The sequence below is a fragment of the Morone saxatilis genome, unplaced genomic scaffold, assembly GCF_004916995.1.
Source record: "Morone saxatilis isolate NCDOM2014 unplaced genomic scaffold, NCSU_SB_2.0 Contig22, whole genome shotgun sequence".
In the NCBI taxonomy this organism is placed as follows: Eukaryota; Metazoa; Chordata; class Actinopteri; family Moronidae; genus Morone; species Morone saxatilis.
In genome coordinates, this window is record NW_023339785.1 from 10,056,733 (window position 1) to 10,075,647 (window position 18,915).

Sequence of the window (18,915 nt, forward strand, 5' to 3'; positions counted from 1 at the left end):
TTTTTGTTAGACCTCAGAATGAGCTGTTATATCTATAGCTTCAGCAAGTCTTTTTATACAGAGGCTGGCACCATGTTTCTACAGTAGCCCAGAACGGACAAACCAAACACTGACTTTAGATAGGATTTTCTGCATTGTTTGCAAGTTTCGCGGCCACCATAGTTTCTCTTATGCATTTGAAAGGCTGAGCTGTAAAAAGTTATAATCTGCAACTTCACCGCTAGATGCCACTAAATCCTGCGCACTGTTCAATAATTTAAGAATTTAGGTATCCATTATATCTATTTCATTTCAATAGATGTCACATTTTGTTCCCCCTTTTTTTTCTCGAAATGCATTGTTTTGTGCTGGAGATAGTTGTCTATGCATTTTTCCCTTTCAGCAAGACCTGCTAGAATGAGGTCTCCATGTCTCTCTGATTCTCTGCAGAAAGCAGTTGGCATGTTGACAATGATGGGCCTGCAGCTTCTATTTCTGCATCCTCCTTGTCAACCTTTCACTCTTTGAGGATGAACTAGTGTATGTTTACATAATAAAAGTGGGCTCCTCTCAAAAAAGCATTTGATTTACTAAATACAAGCAAAATAAGTTAGTGTATGTAGTTCTTTGACTGCATATGGAACTGCAAAGGTAGTATGTTCCAATTTTATGCACATGTCAGTGTTATCTATATGCCTTGACTTCACTCTAAAAGCTGATACAGAGTGATTACACATGGAGCATTTCTAAGATAATACACATTTAAGATCCACAGCCAATCAAATTAAGATTCAGCTATTAGAGGCCGATGGAGTTAATTGAGATCACTTGAATTGATTGATAATATAAAACTAATTCCCTCATTAGAGTGTGCTTTATGTGTTTTCTCCTGTTTGGACATTTTTACTGAAAGGAAAAGTTGAGAGGTTGTTTTTTCTCTTCTTTTGTTTACCAAAGCACATTTTCCAAATTCAAGTGTCTATTAGTCTATTAGTGTGGCATGCTAAACTAAATTGACATATTTCTGTGCCTGCTGGCTGACTGGTTGTGGCTGGCAGAGGCCTGTCAGGTTTGACAGTGGCAGAGATGTGGATTGATGGCTTTCTGTGACACTGACAGCTGCCGGTAGGCCAGTGCATACCTGCGTCGCAGCCATGCCAGCTAGGTGATCATAGACAAGCACTGACAAGCGGCGGCGGGGTGGACAGGTTAGCTCTCTAAGTTTGCATAGTGTCTCCACAGCACGGCCGACATGGCAAACAATATTACCAGGGGAGATAGCTTGTAGAGACGTAAAGGTCACAAACCCAAGTAGATAAAAGAAATGTTTCTGAGAGAAATGCTCACTATTCCTCAGCTTAGCTTTGGAAATGAAGGCAGCATTAGGGAGCTATAGAATTTAAGGGACAAGGACAGACCTTTCCAGAATGTGATGATGATATATGGCACAATGCTCCTAAATTTGCTACCTCTTTTTTCCCTAAAGTGTAATTTCTTTGTCTTGCCACTGATGGCTGCCATGTCTAGTTATATATTTATAGTTCTGATGAGTTATAAAAATGAAGGCTCATTCATTACATCTGCATATGGATGTCACAGCAATGGGATGCCAAACTATGAGCAAATTACTGTTTTTTTTTTTTCTTCGTCCTTGCCTTTGAGCTGTGTCGATCCAGACCGTAGAAAGTGCAAGGCATGCTCCGAAAATATAGATTGGTGAATTCCATCATTACCTTGAAAGACGGGAACAAGGGCACCAGGATTATCTGCTGTCATACACCCATTCTAATAAATAACAGCATATTAGATTGTGCTCTATCTCCGGCTGAAATCAGAATCTGCCTCGAGGCGATGATGGCACACAGAATATGGCTGACTGCATCTCAGCTAAGGTCTATAAGAGCATGCAGCATGAATAGAAACCTGTGGAAAAAGAGAATTATTCATAAACAAGTGACATGTGAGGTTTACATGCATCTGATTAAATACAAAATGACTATGTTGGTGAAACAATACATTACTTATCCAATTCTCATCCTAACAGATTATAACATTTTCAATGCATTTCCATTTAAATAAAATTGCCAGCATGAGGAAAACGAGCCTGGCTCACAGGAGCTCTTAATATAGTATGATATAAATACCATAGTATTAGCAATTAAAGCCAACACCAGGGATAGTATGTCCACAATTTTTTCTGTTGCCGTATGATTAAATTGTCAAGCTTAATATGTATTGTATTTTATTTATTTATTTAAAAAAAAATTTGTGGTACCCTCTTTTGTATCAAGAGAAAGACAAAGAACACTAATTATATAGCACTTTAAAGCTTTTAATCACTTTTATCTTTTATCTTCAACTTAATTTAGTTAAGATCCCAATCAAGGAACTGAGACATGCATCGGATATCTCTGTCTTTCCCTTTCCCTTCTCTCTTATTCCCTCTGTGCCCTCCTGTCTCTCTCTCTCTTTCTGTGCATCACACACATGCACACACACTGTACTCACCCCGCCATGTTCTTTTTCTCTCTCCCTTTGCTTTTGTAAATGTTCTTCTTCTCCTTGGTGAAATCAGCTCAGGCACAGTTGAATCTCATTAATTTGTCGGTGGTTCAAATGTCTGATCATTTCTCCTCCCAGATCTGGACCTCACCAGTCACTTTACAATCAATCAAACCTAATTACCCTCACTACAAAGACCATCAAATCCCATTGTCAAATCCATTTAGCTTCCCCAGACAGCACCGCATTTCACTGATGCAAACAGCCCATGTGTGGTTTGGTTCAGATGTTATCTTGATCTGGGTTCCAAAACTCTGCATCCGCTATCCAAATGTGCCACTCGTGTAAAATGGGTAATCTACACTGCCCTGGATGGATGAAACCCAAAATGATTAGAACATCTCAATATACTTGCACATGCGAAAGCCTCTTTGACATCCTTTTCATTTTAATAGCTTAATTCATTTAAGTGACCCTGGTATTAATAGTCTTATAAGCATACAAAAGCAAGCTTGATCAGAGCCTGTGATGTTGGCATGGCGCTAATAGATCAGGGCCGTTCTTGTCCATACGCCAGAAGAGCACAGTAAAAGATGTTGTTAGCTTGTTAATGTGTTGGAGGTTTGAGGTTCACCCAAACTGGAATAAAAAATGGCTGTCACCTGCAGCTCTTCATCTAACCGGCTCACTGTGTCTGGTGACACAAAAAAGCACTGAAATTGTCCTTGAAGTAGACCTGCAACACGCAGTCCATCACAATCCTCGATGACTAAGACTGCACTTCCTGTTTCTGCTTCATAATGGCGAAACAAATGAAAAACATTTTAATGTGAATTACCAGCAGATAATATTCAGATTCCATTAAAGAAAAATAAATTATGGTGGCTGTGAAACTCACAAAAAAACACAACAAAAAGCCACTATCTAAAGCCAGTGTTTGGTTTGTCCAATCTGGGCTACTGTAGTTGCATGGTTCAACATGGTGGACTGCAAGTAAGGCTATGCGGCGTAGATAGGAAATGTTCATAGCTAACAAAACCATAAAAATTTTTTATTTTCAGGTGATAATACAATAATGAAAACATACCTGTGAATATTACATTCAGTATCTGCCAATAGAGACTAAATGTTACACCTGAAGCCCTAAGTAGGATTTAAACATTTCTGGCTTTAGTGGTTCTTGGTGGTAGTAATAAAAAGACTGTGGTAGATAGCAATGCCAGTTAAAGCACCATTGACGCCCATCTAACGATCCAACCTGTGAAAACCAGAATGAAAATAAAACCATCAACAAAGACTACACCAATTTTCACTGGGATTATTTTTCTTTTCTTATTTTTAAAAACATAAATGTATTGTATGCCAACAGAATCATTTGAAAGATGCTATAAACACTACAAAAAGTGTGCTTTTGGGGCTTTTTACAGTAGCAGATCTCACAACTGCTCTGACATTATGGTAAAGCGCAGATCAGAAAACACTGACACTGGTAACCATTAGATGAGGTAGAAGGGGGAAAAAAAGAGAGAAATGCATCACTGAAACTGAAACCAGATCAGCTCTTACGTTACACAAGTGCTACAATATGACTGAAAGTTGAACATAGTGAGCCCTGTAAAAATGGCTTTTTATCCTAATCGCCTGCAGGACCACACATTTTGATCAGTTTACAGTGACAGCTCAGTAAAGAGCAGACACCATCAGCTTTTATTCCCTGCTGTGAGGCCACAGTGAAAATGCACATGGTTCAGGGTCTACCATATTGCAGCTAAATTTAACAGTACCTAGCCTATGCTTTAGCACCAACAGTGTTCTACTCTGCTTTGAGGACAGGCTCCTGTGGCCCTGCTGGCACCATGACATGTTGACCCCATGTGGCTCAGAGAAAGTGTGTCAACTTAACATCTGTCAGTGCCGGGTTTGAGCCCTCCCTTGTGTGTTGGTGGTGTTACTGGGCAAAGTAGCCAAGGGCAGTGGATAGATGGTGATAGCAATATGGTAACTGGGGGGGTAAATTATAGCCGAGGAAGCCGAGTGTGGTGACTGCTACGTTATAAGCAACCCCCCCACCCCAACCCAACACCACCCACCCACCTTCCCAGTTCCCAACTTCCCCTCCCCACTGTTTCTCACTTGGGGCCTGGCAGCATCCATCCAGATGGAGGGTTTATTTTTGTTTTTGTTTGTTTACTTATTCATGCATCCAGCTATTCGGGGCATCGCAGGGGCTTTCGTTCCACCACAGAATGCAAATCGCCACGGCGGCTAATCCACTTTCATCTCTCCCTTGTCGACATCCAACTTCTCTCCACGTTTCCCCCAGTCTCTTGCAGTCAGGACATCTCTCTTTCTTTCAGGGTACCGGATCAGGCCTGCAGTGAGCAGGCCAGCCTAGCTCCAGCACTTGTCTCTACTTCATGCATGTCAAACATGATACACCTCTCACCTCCCACCCACCTTTCCCATCTTCAAGACATTCTATCCTCTCTCCACATTTTTCCTTCCCCCCCCCCTCCTGGCCCTGGCGCCACGCAGGGGCTCATAGCAAGAGGAAAGTAGTAGTTGCACTGCCATTCCCCCTGGAATGGAGGGTTGTGGGAGCATTCCTAATTGAGTTAGGGAGGACATGAGTGGGTTTGCTCATCACGTTGTTACAGTAAAACAATCCAGATTAATCAGCGGGAATATCTGTCTATTTTATTAGCCATCTTAACCTTCCGTTCCCCTTATCTCTCCTCTCTTTTTCACTGAAGTACACTAGTAAACATGCACACACACTTCCAAATTAAAGATCGGAGTCTGTCTGAAAAGTTTTTTGGGTCATTGTGTCAAAGCTTTTGTCAGTGTTGGTTGGTTGGACTGCAGGGAGACAGAAGAGAGAGAGTGAAAAACAAAGGAAAGACATCTAACAGGTGCATGACTGCTGTCCTTCGGGCACTTGTGTTCTTTGTGCTCTCTGTGGCAGTAATGGTCTCGGTCTGCCCAGGTCTTAGGAGCTGTTGTGACTGCAGGTAAGGGAGGGGGTGAATCCACTCAAAGTCAGACAGTAAAAGAGTAGACAGTGCAGCAGTAAGAGGGGGGCGGTGTTGTTGAGTAATGCAGGTGGTTGTGTATGTGTAGGTGGCTGAGCCTGAATTCAGATGTGAGAGTAACACAAAACCAGGTGCATACAAGTGAGAGTGGAGAGTAGAGATTAAAAGAAAGTGTGGTTGTTGCTTCTCCACCTGGCCATAAAGCAGCACCCCCTCCCTCTACTGAGGCCTTTGTTTCATGGCTAATGGTCCAGGTTAATTGCACAGGTGACTCTCTGTGGGGGAACAGATGGGCTCAAATGTGTTCAAAAACAATCTGCAGCAAGCTAAAAAAAAACAGGAACGACTTCTTCCTCTCCTCTTCATTCTTAATTTTCTTTCTCATCTTCTCTACTAGAGTCAGGGAGGGTGACTTGGGTGAGGTTAAACTCTCACTGTGTTCCTCTCTCTCAGTGATTTCAATTCATCAAGTACCAGGCCTGTAAGCTCTCATTAGATCTCATTACAGTGCAAATTAGACTCATTTTGGGATTGGCTACTGGAAGGATAGTGGATAGTAGTGGATAATAGACATCTCTCCTATCCCCAATGTTCTTCATGTCAAACACTTTAATTTGGTTAGGAAGGAGAGTGCTATGCTTATATAAATTCAGAGGATATGTAGCTGACTTAAAAATATATGTGACTATGATGAATGTCATTATTTTGTATGCTTACACTGTTATTTATCTTTTCAGTTAACATGCCACAGTTGCTACCAGTTTCGGTCGTGGTATATAGGATGTCATAATTTGCCATTATATTAGAAACCCACACGTACCAGACAGCCGCTTTTTGGAATTATTTGTCTCTCTTTTCCCCCATGAATCATGAAGGCTGCATGTGAGCCATCAGAAATTGAGTTCTCAATCGATCCACTGTGTTTTTTCTCCCCCGCACAACATGCAGGAGATGACAGATAGCAAATTGAATTTATGAACAGCTTTGTTGGCACTGCTGCATAATTATAGAAATGCCATGCCTTTGGTGTTTAAAAAGAGAGCCCAGCAATTCATTCAGATACATACAGGAGTTTTTTGCTTGGATGATTGAGTGAAAAGCTTTGTCATGTTTTCGAGGCAACAGCTGTGCTTTTACTTTTCAGTTATATACATATTTTAAATGTTGTAGATGATTGATTTCAAATGGCAGAAATAAACAATTGAGATGCCATGTTTTGCATAATGTAAGCTTATTAGTTTGATTCCTAATTGGTCATTGACTGAGGATTAATAGTTTGCATGGATGCTTTGATGATGTATTGGTTTTCTGCAACACTTGCTAGATTCCTGTGTCTCCTTTACCTGATCTTGCCATGAACAGCCATGAGTATAGGTCATCCTGTTGACATTAGTTGGAGTACACTCTCTATCTGCCTCCCTATAACTATCTTTCCATCCCTCGCTGCCTTAGTCTGTCAAACTTAAACTCACTTGTCAACTGAGAAATCTGCCCCCTAAATTTAGATTAGTTAAGTGGAGCCAATACTCTCGCAAATATACACAACATGCATTTGTATCACTAAGATGGGTACACTGTTTTTTTAGTGTACATGAGGGCCTCCGTGCCCGTGCTTGCATACTGCAGTGTATGTTTTAGAAATAAATGTCACAAGGCTCAGGCCGTCAAGTAGCCGGGAAGGTGTTTTACGACCTTGTGTCTTGCCTCGCTCCGCTGGTCCCTCTCAATAACCCACTCCACCACACGCACTACAGCACCCACAGAAACCCTCTTCACTTTTTCTCTCTAGCTGCCCTCTATCTCTGTCTTTTTCTCCTCTTTCTCCCTGTATTCTGCCTCCTCCCTCAATCTCTCCTTTACATCTTCCTCCCCCAATGGCACACCCTTTCCTACATTGCAACTGTTGACACTTAAGTTTCTGCTCTGCTCCATGTACTGGTGAATTGTACATTACAGCAATTTTCCACACTTCCACTTTTACTATAGGTACTTTTTTTTTTCTTATTTTACATTTCTTAGGGAAAAACTAATCTGGTGTGTGTATGCCAGTCCTGCTGAGAGCACATCATTCTTGTTATCCCTATTAAGTATTAGAAAAATTTGAAAATGTGATAGTGATGCTTGTAAATATATTGCAGGCTGAGCCAATCGCCAGGGCTCACTGTTACATTTGGCAGGGCCTCTGGGTCTAGGTACTACCTGATATTCAGGTAGAGGAGGGGAAGGTTAGGCAGGTATCAAAAGGAAAAGATATGGAACAGGTACACCATCTCTCTGGGAGGCAGAGTTTCTCAGAGTTTTATTTCTGCTCTTAAAGGTTTAACTGTTTAAGAAAGTACCAAAAAGTGCAAAAGCCACAACCATGTTCCACACTTCCACAAGCTTTAATAAGATCATTAAAGGACCCCGGGGCTGTCTGTTGAGGTGCCCACCAAGGTGTTTCATCACTGGAAGGGTTTGTCAATGTCTTGGGTCTTAGCCCATCTTAACCCATTTAGAAAGCAATTTCCTGTGAGCAGAGGGGATCTTTCCTCTTGAGAAAGATCTTTGGGCATAAAAGGTTAGCTTTTCTGTAATTCCCCAGCATGCAATCTACCACTGCTGCTAATGAGAAGCGGATGAATATTTGCCCTAGGTTTAACAGCTCAAAATAAGACAAGAGTGAATTGCAGGAATGAGGCAGAAATGTCTGCTGAAGTGGGCAATGTTATAATAAGTAATGAAGAAAGTTTGCTCTGAGGATTACTGGAATAAGTGTAGTCAAATAATACCAGGCTTACCTTGTCTTTGCAGAATATATGCACATAAATACTTATATATGTTAATAGGTTCACAGTCTGAAGTCTCCATTGTGACAATTTCTTGCTCAGAATAAGGCCTGCTCAAGTTTAAGCTGTGGCCCAATAGGACATAGTTAATTGAGCACTGTGGGGTGACTGGGGACTATGTTTCCCATTTTAGTCATTTTGGTTCTTTTGTGTCTACAGTCCTCCCCCTGAACCCCAGTCTAATACGGCTCCCAAGTCCTGGCCATTACAAATGATGAATTGTGCTACAGTTAAGCTAGAAGTAGGACAAATTGATCAAAGTGTCAGGTGCCCCCTGTGATGTCTAAGTCTCCATGAAGAAGGCAGTGAAGAAGGAGCTGTCAAAAAGTTTCTTGTGCCAAGGTGGTTGTAGATAAATGTTTACCTGCCACTTAACACTTTCTGCCTTCTGTCAGACTCACAATGTGTCCTTGCTAGCCTACATACGAAGAAGGAGTCGCTAAAGATCTTTGGAGTTGATACAGTTATAGTAGCTGCAAGTTGTTCACCATATTGTTCTTTAGGTCCACAGCAGACAGAACCCATGCTCCCCCTTTTAAACCAATGAGCTTGCTATCTGAGGTGTAGTGCTGCAATTTGAGATAAGCACTACTTGGCCCGGCTTTGGTTTTGTTCTGATAAAGCTGGTCTAATTAAGCTTGATTTAATCGGGATTGCTTTTAAGCACAGCACACAGCCAGAACAGATACTTTGATTTCAAAGTAGCCCTTGGGAAGGACTTGAGGAAGAAAGAGGGGGAATGAGATAGAGAGCAAAATTAGTGTGAGTACGAGTGAAGAGTTGCTTTTTTAAAATTTGCATAAGACATGTTTCTATTCTTGGTTGTACTGTCTTCTTTTACTTGCGTGAATGATTGCAGGTTGGGTGGTTTGTTGCTGGAGGAGAAGGGAAAAACATGCGCAGCCCTGACTTTCTCTGGTAATGGCAAAATATGTGCCATTTCTTTAAATTAATCGTGTAGCATTCGGTGTCAACGTGTTCTGTTCATGAATTCAATTTGCCTGACTGTCGTGTCTCTTTGAGCACACGCGAGTAACAAAAGATTGATCACCCCAGTGTCTGCAAAAATGCTGTGTGCTGAAAGTAGCAGTTGTCTCCACTTATTTTTCAAATGTTTCCCTTCAGCTATAGCTGTAAGCACAGTAGAAAAACAAGATACCTGGACCCTGATAGTAAACACTGGGGAAGAGCTAGTTCACTCATGTACGCAAAGAATTGATGGCCAAGTCTCCAGCTCTACAATAAGTCACCCTAATGATCCTAGTTTAAAATAATGTCTGTTCTGGTCCAGAATGATAAAAAGGCTGCCCCTCTGACTCATTAGTATTGGGGCGTAAAGATAGATGACCCAGATATAGAACCTAAGCTTATTTTTGAACCCTGTTTCCATTGAGAGGTAGGCTGCATGTGCACAGCGTGGGCACAACTTGTCATGCTGTTGGCCTCATAGCACTTTAAGTGTCTCCTACCTGTCTCTTCAGCCATGCCGACTGCCTCCAGTTCTCTAGTTTCATGGATCCACACGACAGCTGGAACGGTGGGCAGGGGGAATGTTTTTCGAAGGCCGGTCCCGGTGTCATTGACTGAACAATGATAGAGCGCCCGGGTATTGAGCGGCTCCACACTAAATCTTTGTAAAGAGCACTTAGCTCCCTTGCGTTAGCCACAGAAAGAATATCTGTCAATGACCATCAGTGGATGCTTTCATCCTGAGGCTTCTCTGCCTGTATTAGTTGCTAAGCTCTAAGTGTATTTTTCCTCCTCCCCAGCTCTTTACTGAAAAACAAGGACAGGCTTGAGTGACAGGCCTCCGTCTCAGCACACATATAAAAGACTTGTTTATATCCCACTCAGAATCAAAGGTGATTTTTCATGCACCTGTAGTTAGAGGGAATCCATTGCTTCCACACCAGAATTAGACCTTGAAGAAATCATGTGAAAGTATGTGCGTGTTTTCATATGCATATGTCATGTACTTCACCCTGTTGTGTTATTTTACGTGTTGTCATGTAAACATCTTTGCTTCTATTATGTATTCTCTTACAGAGGGAGATGAAACTGGTGTGATGGATAGCTTAATGGAAGCTCTTCAATCTGGAGCAGCCTTCCGCGATCGGCGAAAACGGACACCACGCAACGGTAACGTAGCAAAAAACACTGTCTCCATGTTCCAGTTAATAATTTTTTTTATTTTTGCTAGTCTCACCTGCCCACTTTAGTTGTTAATAGTTTAGATTTTACAAAATTGGCTCCTGTTTATCTTATAAAAGAAGCTTTGCTTAGTGTGTATTCCTGTGCTTGTGTCCTTTTGACTTGACTTGTTTCGAGGATTCCTGATTGATACACATAAAACATGAACACGCATCATACAAAATGCAGACACATGTCTTAAAAAACAAGCACACGTGTGGCTTAGTGCAGGTCATTAGCAATTTATTGTCCCTTAGCCATTCATAAAGCACTTATTATAATGTAGCCACGATGGCTGCAGTTGGACCGAGGCTGATTTAGTGTAATCCTGGTGTTAACACATTCCGTTCTGCCATGATAAATGGTCCGTGCCCAGGGGAGTAGCACCTAGTAGGGGTGCCAGGGTCAATTGATATGCAAGACAGAGTTCTGCAGAAGAGCCACAGGTGCTGCCATCTCCACACTGGCAATCATGGTAAAAATAAGAGGGGGAAAAAAATCAGACCAGGGGCTGGATTGGATGATTCTGCTATAGACTGGCTACACACTGCAAAACCAACAGAAATGTTACATTTAAATTGCTACAGAGAATATTTCTAGTAACGAGGTAAGTCTTGTCATGAGTGGCTTGGTGACACGGCCAGAACATACACACACTTGTTTAACTTGACTTAATATATATAATACATTTTCACTTCAAATTGTTTAGTCTGAAAATCCATACAATTGTATAAAAGCAAACACACACGCACACGCACTTTACTCTTGTTTCAACACCTATAATGCTGCCTGAACTTTGATCATTCCATATTCTGTTTGGGCTTATAGTTGTTTTAGAAAAGCTGAAGGCTTTTTGCCAAACTCTGGGAGTGGTTCATTCTTGCCAAATATCTGAGATGTTTCACCTCTGATGCCTTTTCCTCTCTTCCTTTTTCTCCACCCTTCCCTTCTTTTCTTTTTTTCTTTTTCTTTCTTTATTGTTTTATCACCAACATTGTTACAGGTGATCAAAGTCCTTCCAGTCCATCCTCTTGGTGGCCGGGTGCTAACTATGGTAACAGAACCCTAGGTGTGTGTATTTAACTACCTTATTCACCCAGACCCAGCACCACCCTGCCTCCTACTGCACTTGTCCTGGCTGCATAACTCACATCCTTCTTGTCAGAGCACTCAAACTGAGCTGGTCTACAACATGCAGAGTCCTGCGCTGAGTTATTGCATTTGACATAGCAAAGAATGAAATGTTCAAAGGTATACTATGTAAGATTTATTGTAAGTTTCGAAGAAAAAAAAAAAAGCTACCATGAAATCTTAAGATTGATGACGATTTTAAATTTAAAAGACTAAACTCAGCTCCTCAATGAGAAAAGCAACTGCAGTTACAAAATGAATTAACAGTCATTTTGAGAAATGTGTAGTTGGACTTGTAATGATCCATAGTGAATCATGATTTCTACAGTAATGTCATTAGAAACATTTTTCAAAATGCAAAAGAACTGACTAAGTACTGATGTGCATTAGCAAGGCTTTGACAAAGACCTGGGGCCTCATTTATAAAAATGTTCTTAGATTTATACTTAAACTTAGTCTGAGCATATAAAACCTTGCTTACACAAGTTCTTAGAAGCCCATTTGTAACTTACTCACCTGTGATAAATAAATCTCAACTTAAAAGTGATGGCATCTGCCTTAGCGATTCCCCTCTATATAATGGTTTCACAAATTGGGGTTTAGTCACTAGTCAATGGACCAAAACACACCAAAAGATGCAGAATTAACAGTGATATGAGTTGGTATTTAATTTGGTGTATATCTGACCCATCAAGCAGCATTTATTTAGTGAAAAATCTTAATTTTTAAACTGTTAGTCTCTTTCCTGTGGTCTTCTACCACTAAGCACAGCTAAGGAACAGAGGCTTGCGAGTTGAGGAGATAAAATGTAACTTTTGTACAGAAATACAGTTTATCTTCATGAATAATATTAATGCTAAAAAAAACAACAACTTTATCTTGTGTTTCGAAAGTCACGTGTTTTTATTAAAAAAATAAATAAAAAATTTAAACTGCTACGTATATTTTTTAACGTATTGTCACCACTACAGAAACATTAAAGTATGATAAGGTTGTCTGACCTGGACTGATGTTAGTTACTGGTTTGATTAATGGTTTAATAATGTGTGTATTGATTGAAGTGTAGACTTGACTTAAGTCTTGATTTTCACATCAAAATAAGGTTTTATAAATAACTAGTCCATTTTATAAATGAGGCCCCAGGTTCAAATCACCATAATTACAGCTTATAGTTGACAGTGTTCTCTCCCATATGTATGTATATTTAGAGCATAAAAACAACATGCCACTTGTCATTACAAAGATGTAACGTAAAGTAACATCATTATATATTTCTCTGGAAACACATTCTAAAGCAGCTGTGCTTAAAAAGCAGCTGTGGTTAATGGCCATATGGACAATATATGTACTGCATTGTTTAGAATAAGAGAATAAGTGTCTGGAGTCAGTCACTAATATAATCCTAATAGCAGTCACACTCCTTGAAGGAAATAGTTTATAATTCACTCAGCATAATTTCTGTCATGTAGAACAGCTCCAGTTATCATCTGATTGTCTCGCTCTTCCTGTTAGCCTAGGCTGTCACAGCATGGCATCACTTCCTGTCTTGTGGCGATGTTTAGGAAGTGTTCTGCAGGAGAGGTCTGTAGACCTGCTTTGGCCGCTCACAATGGTTTTGTGTATTACCTTAATTTTTTCCTATATTTATATATCAAACTGATGTGTAACAGCTACCCAGATCTGCTTCTTTATAATGGATTCTTGCCTTTTATGCTATGTGAAGGCATACTTTGAGGCAACTTTGGCTAAAAATGAATTGCCTGTGCCTGTGCAACAGTGCCTCACTGTAACATGTTTAATCTGTTTTTTGCATGTTTAAGTACCTGACAGTATGTTAAGAGTATGTATAGTGTAATGCTAAAACAAATAATTGATTTTTTTCCCCAAAAAAAGTAATGTCCACTTCAGAAGTATTGATAAGTTATTTTGCTGCACTCTGAACTTAATCTAAACAAGTACTTAGTCCAGTTAAATAAGCTTTGCTTGTGAATTTTATTTCCATCTTTAATTAACAGGAAGTTTTTAAAGTACTTTTGAGTAAGCTGACACCTGGCTATGAAAAGTGTCTTTAAGGACTAATATTAATTCTATGGTGGGAAGAAGCTGTTGCTGGTATATGAGTTGTGGAAGTGCCAATTAAATATAGCTAGGCTCACCTCCATGCACAACATTAGCTCTAGAACCAGTCTTGGACAGGTGCTGAACAGCTTTTCCACAGCTGCCCAGAGTGGACATACAGAGTCACAATCACTAGGTGGGTGTGAGGATACTCATGAACCCCCATATTAGCAGTGCTATGTTCAATATTTCATTGAATATGAGTGGCGAGAATAGCTCTGACTGTCTGTGCCTGTGGCAAGTAGCAGGTCCAGGCCTTCTCATAGTCTAGGTGGGTTCTGGTAAGAGCACCAACTGACACCACAGTTCTACACCTGATAACATGCTTGATATTTAATCAAATATTCTGTATCTGACCTATTACTGTGGTCCTCATGATGGGTCTCTGTCCTGCATGGCATTGTATATCAGACCCTTCTCAGCGCATTACTTTCTTTTTTCTAGTGCATACCCCTGTTATGTTACCAGAATGTATTATGCACTGACGACTCCCGGTTCATTGATATGGAATATGGACTGTGGTTTGATAAACAGCTGCATGGATTCTCTACTCTGAGGTGATGAGAGGGGAAAATCCTTTTGACATGCTGGCTCCATGGATTTTTTCTAAATGGAATCTGGAAATGAGTTCAGCTGCTATAGAGCATAGGGGGAATTTGTCTCATCTCATGAAAGGGGGAAAACAGAAACCTTTACGCACAGTTTAAGGGAAACCATTTTAAGTACTCTCTGTAAGGGGAGACAATTAAGTTCCCCAGTATCAGACAATTTGGTGACAAAAAGCATCTCAGTCACAGAAAGCTTTCTTTGGGTTGCTACTTCATGGTGCATAGTGGTAACTGTCAACATTTTAGTCATTATTTAAAGAATGAGGGTGTAATTTCTGGGTCAGTATAGCAGCATTAATGTTTATGTACTTTTGTTGTGTACATATTTGCTTTATCTCTGATTCTGGGACTGACAGGATTTCAATCTCTGAATTTACTGGTTGAGAAGGTTCTCTGAGCAGTTGTATCAGACAGTGTGCCAAATCTATTCACTCCTGCTTGTCATGTCTGTTGTAATCTCATGCTTTAAAGCTTGATTAACCTCCTGTCATCCTCAAACGAGCAGCGTGTACCAGAGAGAGTCTCTCAGAGTCTCACAAGAAGCTTCGCTTACGTCAAAGGACTTCATTTAAACCCAGCATGTAGTTTTTTTTGTCGTCCTTCAGGCTAAACTATACTCCAGCAGACTACCTCGAGTGTCAGGCTGAACACAATTCTAGGCGCCGCCAGTCACAATTACATCCAATTCCAGAAGCATTTCCTATTTCCTTGTCTCCACTTTGTGTAAGATGGAAAACCTAACCCAGGAGGCCATACTCATGTGTTATGCAATTACACCAGCCAGTCCTAATTCAACACGCAGAAACTGGATGGATTGATGGAGACCAGAAAAGCCACATTTCTGTTGTGGGTGTTCAGTCTCATTTCAGGAAGATAATACATAAAGTATGTTGTGGTGTTGAATCTGGTTGGCTTAACGTTGTATATTACTTTTTTCAGTGTACTTTAAAATGACGTTTTCTTGAATAAAGATAAAATAGGTGTAAGTTAGCCCTACTCCTTTTCTATATATCCTATTCCCTTTCTGGTGAGACAGTTACCTGGGTATCTGGCAGGAGATTGGTGGGTAGAGAGCTGGAGCCTCTCATACATCCTGGCTCATCGATTTTCGGTCAGGGATGAAAGCCATAGACTCAGTAGGTCTTTCATACTGGGGGGCATCCCAAAAGACACATCAATCAGATTTCAAAGAGAACCAAGCCAATCTTATTTATTTACTGCCTTTTCAACGTCATTACAATCCCAAACCAGGGCCTCTCTCCTCTCCTCTCTCTGCTCCACTCTCCTGCTTCACCTTCACAGGTCAGTCCATCAAAAGTTCCGCCCTGTGTTCTATATAGTAAGCCTCTTAAAGACTTATTTGACATTGAACAGGGTGGGATCATCTCATGCACATTAAAAAATAGAGATGCAATGATATAATGCTTGTCAGGGTTACGGAATTTCAGCCCAACTATCTAATCCCCTGAAGCCTAGCAGTTAATTCAGCTGGTCAGGCCAGAGAGTGGGCCCCCTGTATGTTTAATGAAGATTAAATTACCTATTTTGTCTCATGAAATTTTAAAGCAAGAAAGGGGATGAATCTACAAAGAGCCAAATGAAAAGACCAAAGGGAAGTGTCTTTAAAAAGCAGATGCTGGCAAAGATAAAGAATTTCCCCTTTTTCTCTCATCCCCCAAACTAATTTGTGACATAAACAATCTTTTAATACTTCTGTGTTTGTTATCCACATCGCCCTGATGTAGACAACCACGACAGAAGTGATAGTGATCGTAATTCCCATAGCAATTAATTTGCTCACACATATGTTGTACCCATCGCTTTATCTCTCAACCTCTCTAGCATTTGTTCTCCTGTACACACATTCACACGTACAAACTTGTGTCACATATCAGATAGGGACTGTTGCTATAGGGTGTCTCTGAGTTGAGGGTTAAAGCCCTTTGCCTCCACAAGCTCCTGGCTTCCACTTCAGTTGATAGATGTTATTCATTGGGGCGGCCCTAGAGGCGATCCTACAGGAAGTGGAGCTAACATGATTTGGGCCGAGGAGACCCAGAGGGTGTCTGTGCCTTTTGCTATAGCTCGGATGGCTTAGTAGATGTGAGATATCAATAGAGTAGATGAGTGCAGAGCTCTGTAGAGACGTGCTGCTTGAAATCTATCACCTGCTTCTCATAGATAAGGATATTTATCAACAGCCAAAAGGAAAGGCAGATGGGAAGGAACTGAGGCATGGACAGCCACTCCATTTAAGATTCGACATCCTTGTGCATAGACAAAGCCTTTGTCCCTCCCATTGACCCACAGAGCCTTGCTCTGGACCTGATCATTTTTCATCCACCGCAGAAAACCCATCATGGAAATATAGATGGAGATTTTATGTACCATTTGAGTACCCTTGGTGCATAACTGATTCGTTGCTTGACTCTGCCAAGAGTGGACGTAAAGTAAGTGAAGTGTGACATGGAGCCATTTTGAGAGGATAAATCAAATCTTAATAAAAGGCAGTCTCTCTGAGTGGACACCAGGGGTCTCTAACCTCTGCCCCTGCTTTTAAGTACCCCCTAAACCCATTGCTGTTTAAATTATACTGAAGTTATCTACTTGAGTACAGGGTATCAACAGGGGGCTGTCTGCATGGCCTTTTGATGCCATTTTGCCCTTTTACAACTCTCTGTCTGATAAAAACTTATCATGTGGAGCCTTGCTTCCTATGGTTATGCTCACTTTTTCTTTCCTTTTTTTAAAAAATAAAGTCAATGACCTAGTGCTATAATGGACTCTGAGCTCTCAACACCTATGTCCAATATTGTCTTACTTTATTGGCACAGGGCCTCATTGATGTAAAAAGTACTCAGCCCTCCCGCCTAGTGGACCATCAACGAACAACTGCAGAGCAAAAATGTGTACTAACTTATCATATTCAATAATATCCTAGAGCGTTTGCAGTGGGCTGTGTTTTTTTTTTTCTTGCTCACTCTCCAAACAATATTGGCTTTCAAGTATGTGGGCAGTTATGAAAGGTCACCCTAAGTGTAAATTGTCAATACTGGATCAATTTTGGAGGGCAAATATGCTTTGGAGGCCCCATAATGGAAGGTTTCATATTATTTTTACCCAGGGCACATTCACACAAAAAGATTGATATCGTTCATTGTTTGATGAATTCCTAATAGACCTATAAACTTGCAGAGCTTAAAGCCAAAGGAATGCCTGTGGAAGCCAAATAAAGGGGAGGCAGTCGGACCATCCCACTAGCTGAAAAATTGCCCTCATATAATTCCAATGGAATCTTGCCCAAGCCATCTTGCTTAGTGTTGAAGGATTGTGTCGGTTGAATTAAACCTTATTTATCGCTCATTAGGCATACAGCAGAGCCAACTGATGATCAGCTAGAGAACAAATAATGTGCCGGGGAATAGGATGCCATCCTGTATGGTTATGTGTTCCACTGACAATAAAAGCCAGTGCTAGAATCAAATGCTTCTTCGTCTGCTGTCACACTCATGTGTTTTTTCTACCCTCCTTAATATGATGTGGCTATTATTAAAGTATAACATATAATGTCCAGACTGATGTTTGCATTTAAAGTGTCAGCCGTTATCTACAATCTGTCTGCCACAATGAGGTGGAGTTAATACTTTACGTTCCCATTAGGCAGGCTTGATATCTGTAATAGGGAGGTATAGGAAAGGAACGGCAGACTGGACGATGAGTGATAATGGTAATTCCCATTAATACAGATAAAGAGACAATGTGCCAAAGAATGTTAAATGTTCCATTCAATAGGAAATATTAGTACAGGTGATGCTGGGAACGAGGACATCAAAGGAATCAAAACGTGTGTGATGCTCTCCTCTTGAAGTAGCAGGATCTTGTGACACTGCTTACATTGGTTTCCTGAGTTTTTTATACACTTTAATGTTAATAGTGTTACAAGGTGAATTCAACATACAGAGGTGTTAATTAAATTTAGTCATACCTTGATTTTCTGAAGTGCAAGAAAGTTGACGTTCCAACTTTATAGTGATTGGAGATATATGAAGATTAACACACAAAAAAAGATTCAAATGAATAATGCATAATTAGTTAACAGTGATTCTGAGATTAAGGTGGCAGCAAGTGAAAGTTCAACACTCACTTCAACACTTCACTTTGTTCTCTGTGATATAAAACGTTGAGCAGGATCTACATGTATTTTTAACCCTGAAAAAAGAGAGAACTTATTGTACTGTAGTTCTTAAATAAAAAGACTAAAAAGACCAATAAATGCATTCTTAAATACATATTTCTAAAAGCAGAAAATTGCAGGAAAAAAACCTGATTGATTATAAAACAAACTAAGTAACTTTTTAGGTTTGTAATTTTGGTAATAATAGCATGCAGTATATATAAAAAAGTATAAAAAAAAACTACCTCTTTTTTCAAACTTAATGATTTTGTTTAGTACTGCATAATTAAATATAATTATATTGAAATTGTAATATGCCCAATGAAGAGATTCTCTGGCGTACAAATCTTGTT

General features: G+C 40.3%; 1 protein-coding gene across 7 annotated transcripts in view; it reads left to right on the top strand.

Moving 5' to 3' along the window:
- diaph2 (diaphanous-related formin 2) overlaps positions 1–18,915 on the top strand; it is a 354,389-nt gene that overhangs the window by 301,834 nt on the left and 33,640 nt on the right. For 5 of the 7 annotated variants that reach the window (XM_035669470.1, XM_035669475.1, XM_035669473.1 and 2 more), the window contains 2 exons: positions 10,388–10,480; positions 11,535–11,600. In XM_035669470.1, the coding sequence (XP_035525363.1) occupies positions 10,388–10,480; positions 11,535–11,600 (159 nt within the window). The remainder of the gene's footprint in view (positions 1–10,387; positions 10,481–11,534; positions 11,601–18,915) is intronic. The other 2 variants (XM_035669472.1, XM_035669476.1) reach the window with 2 other exon arrangements.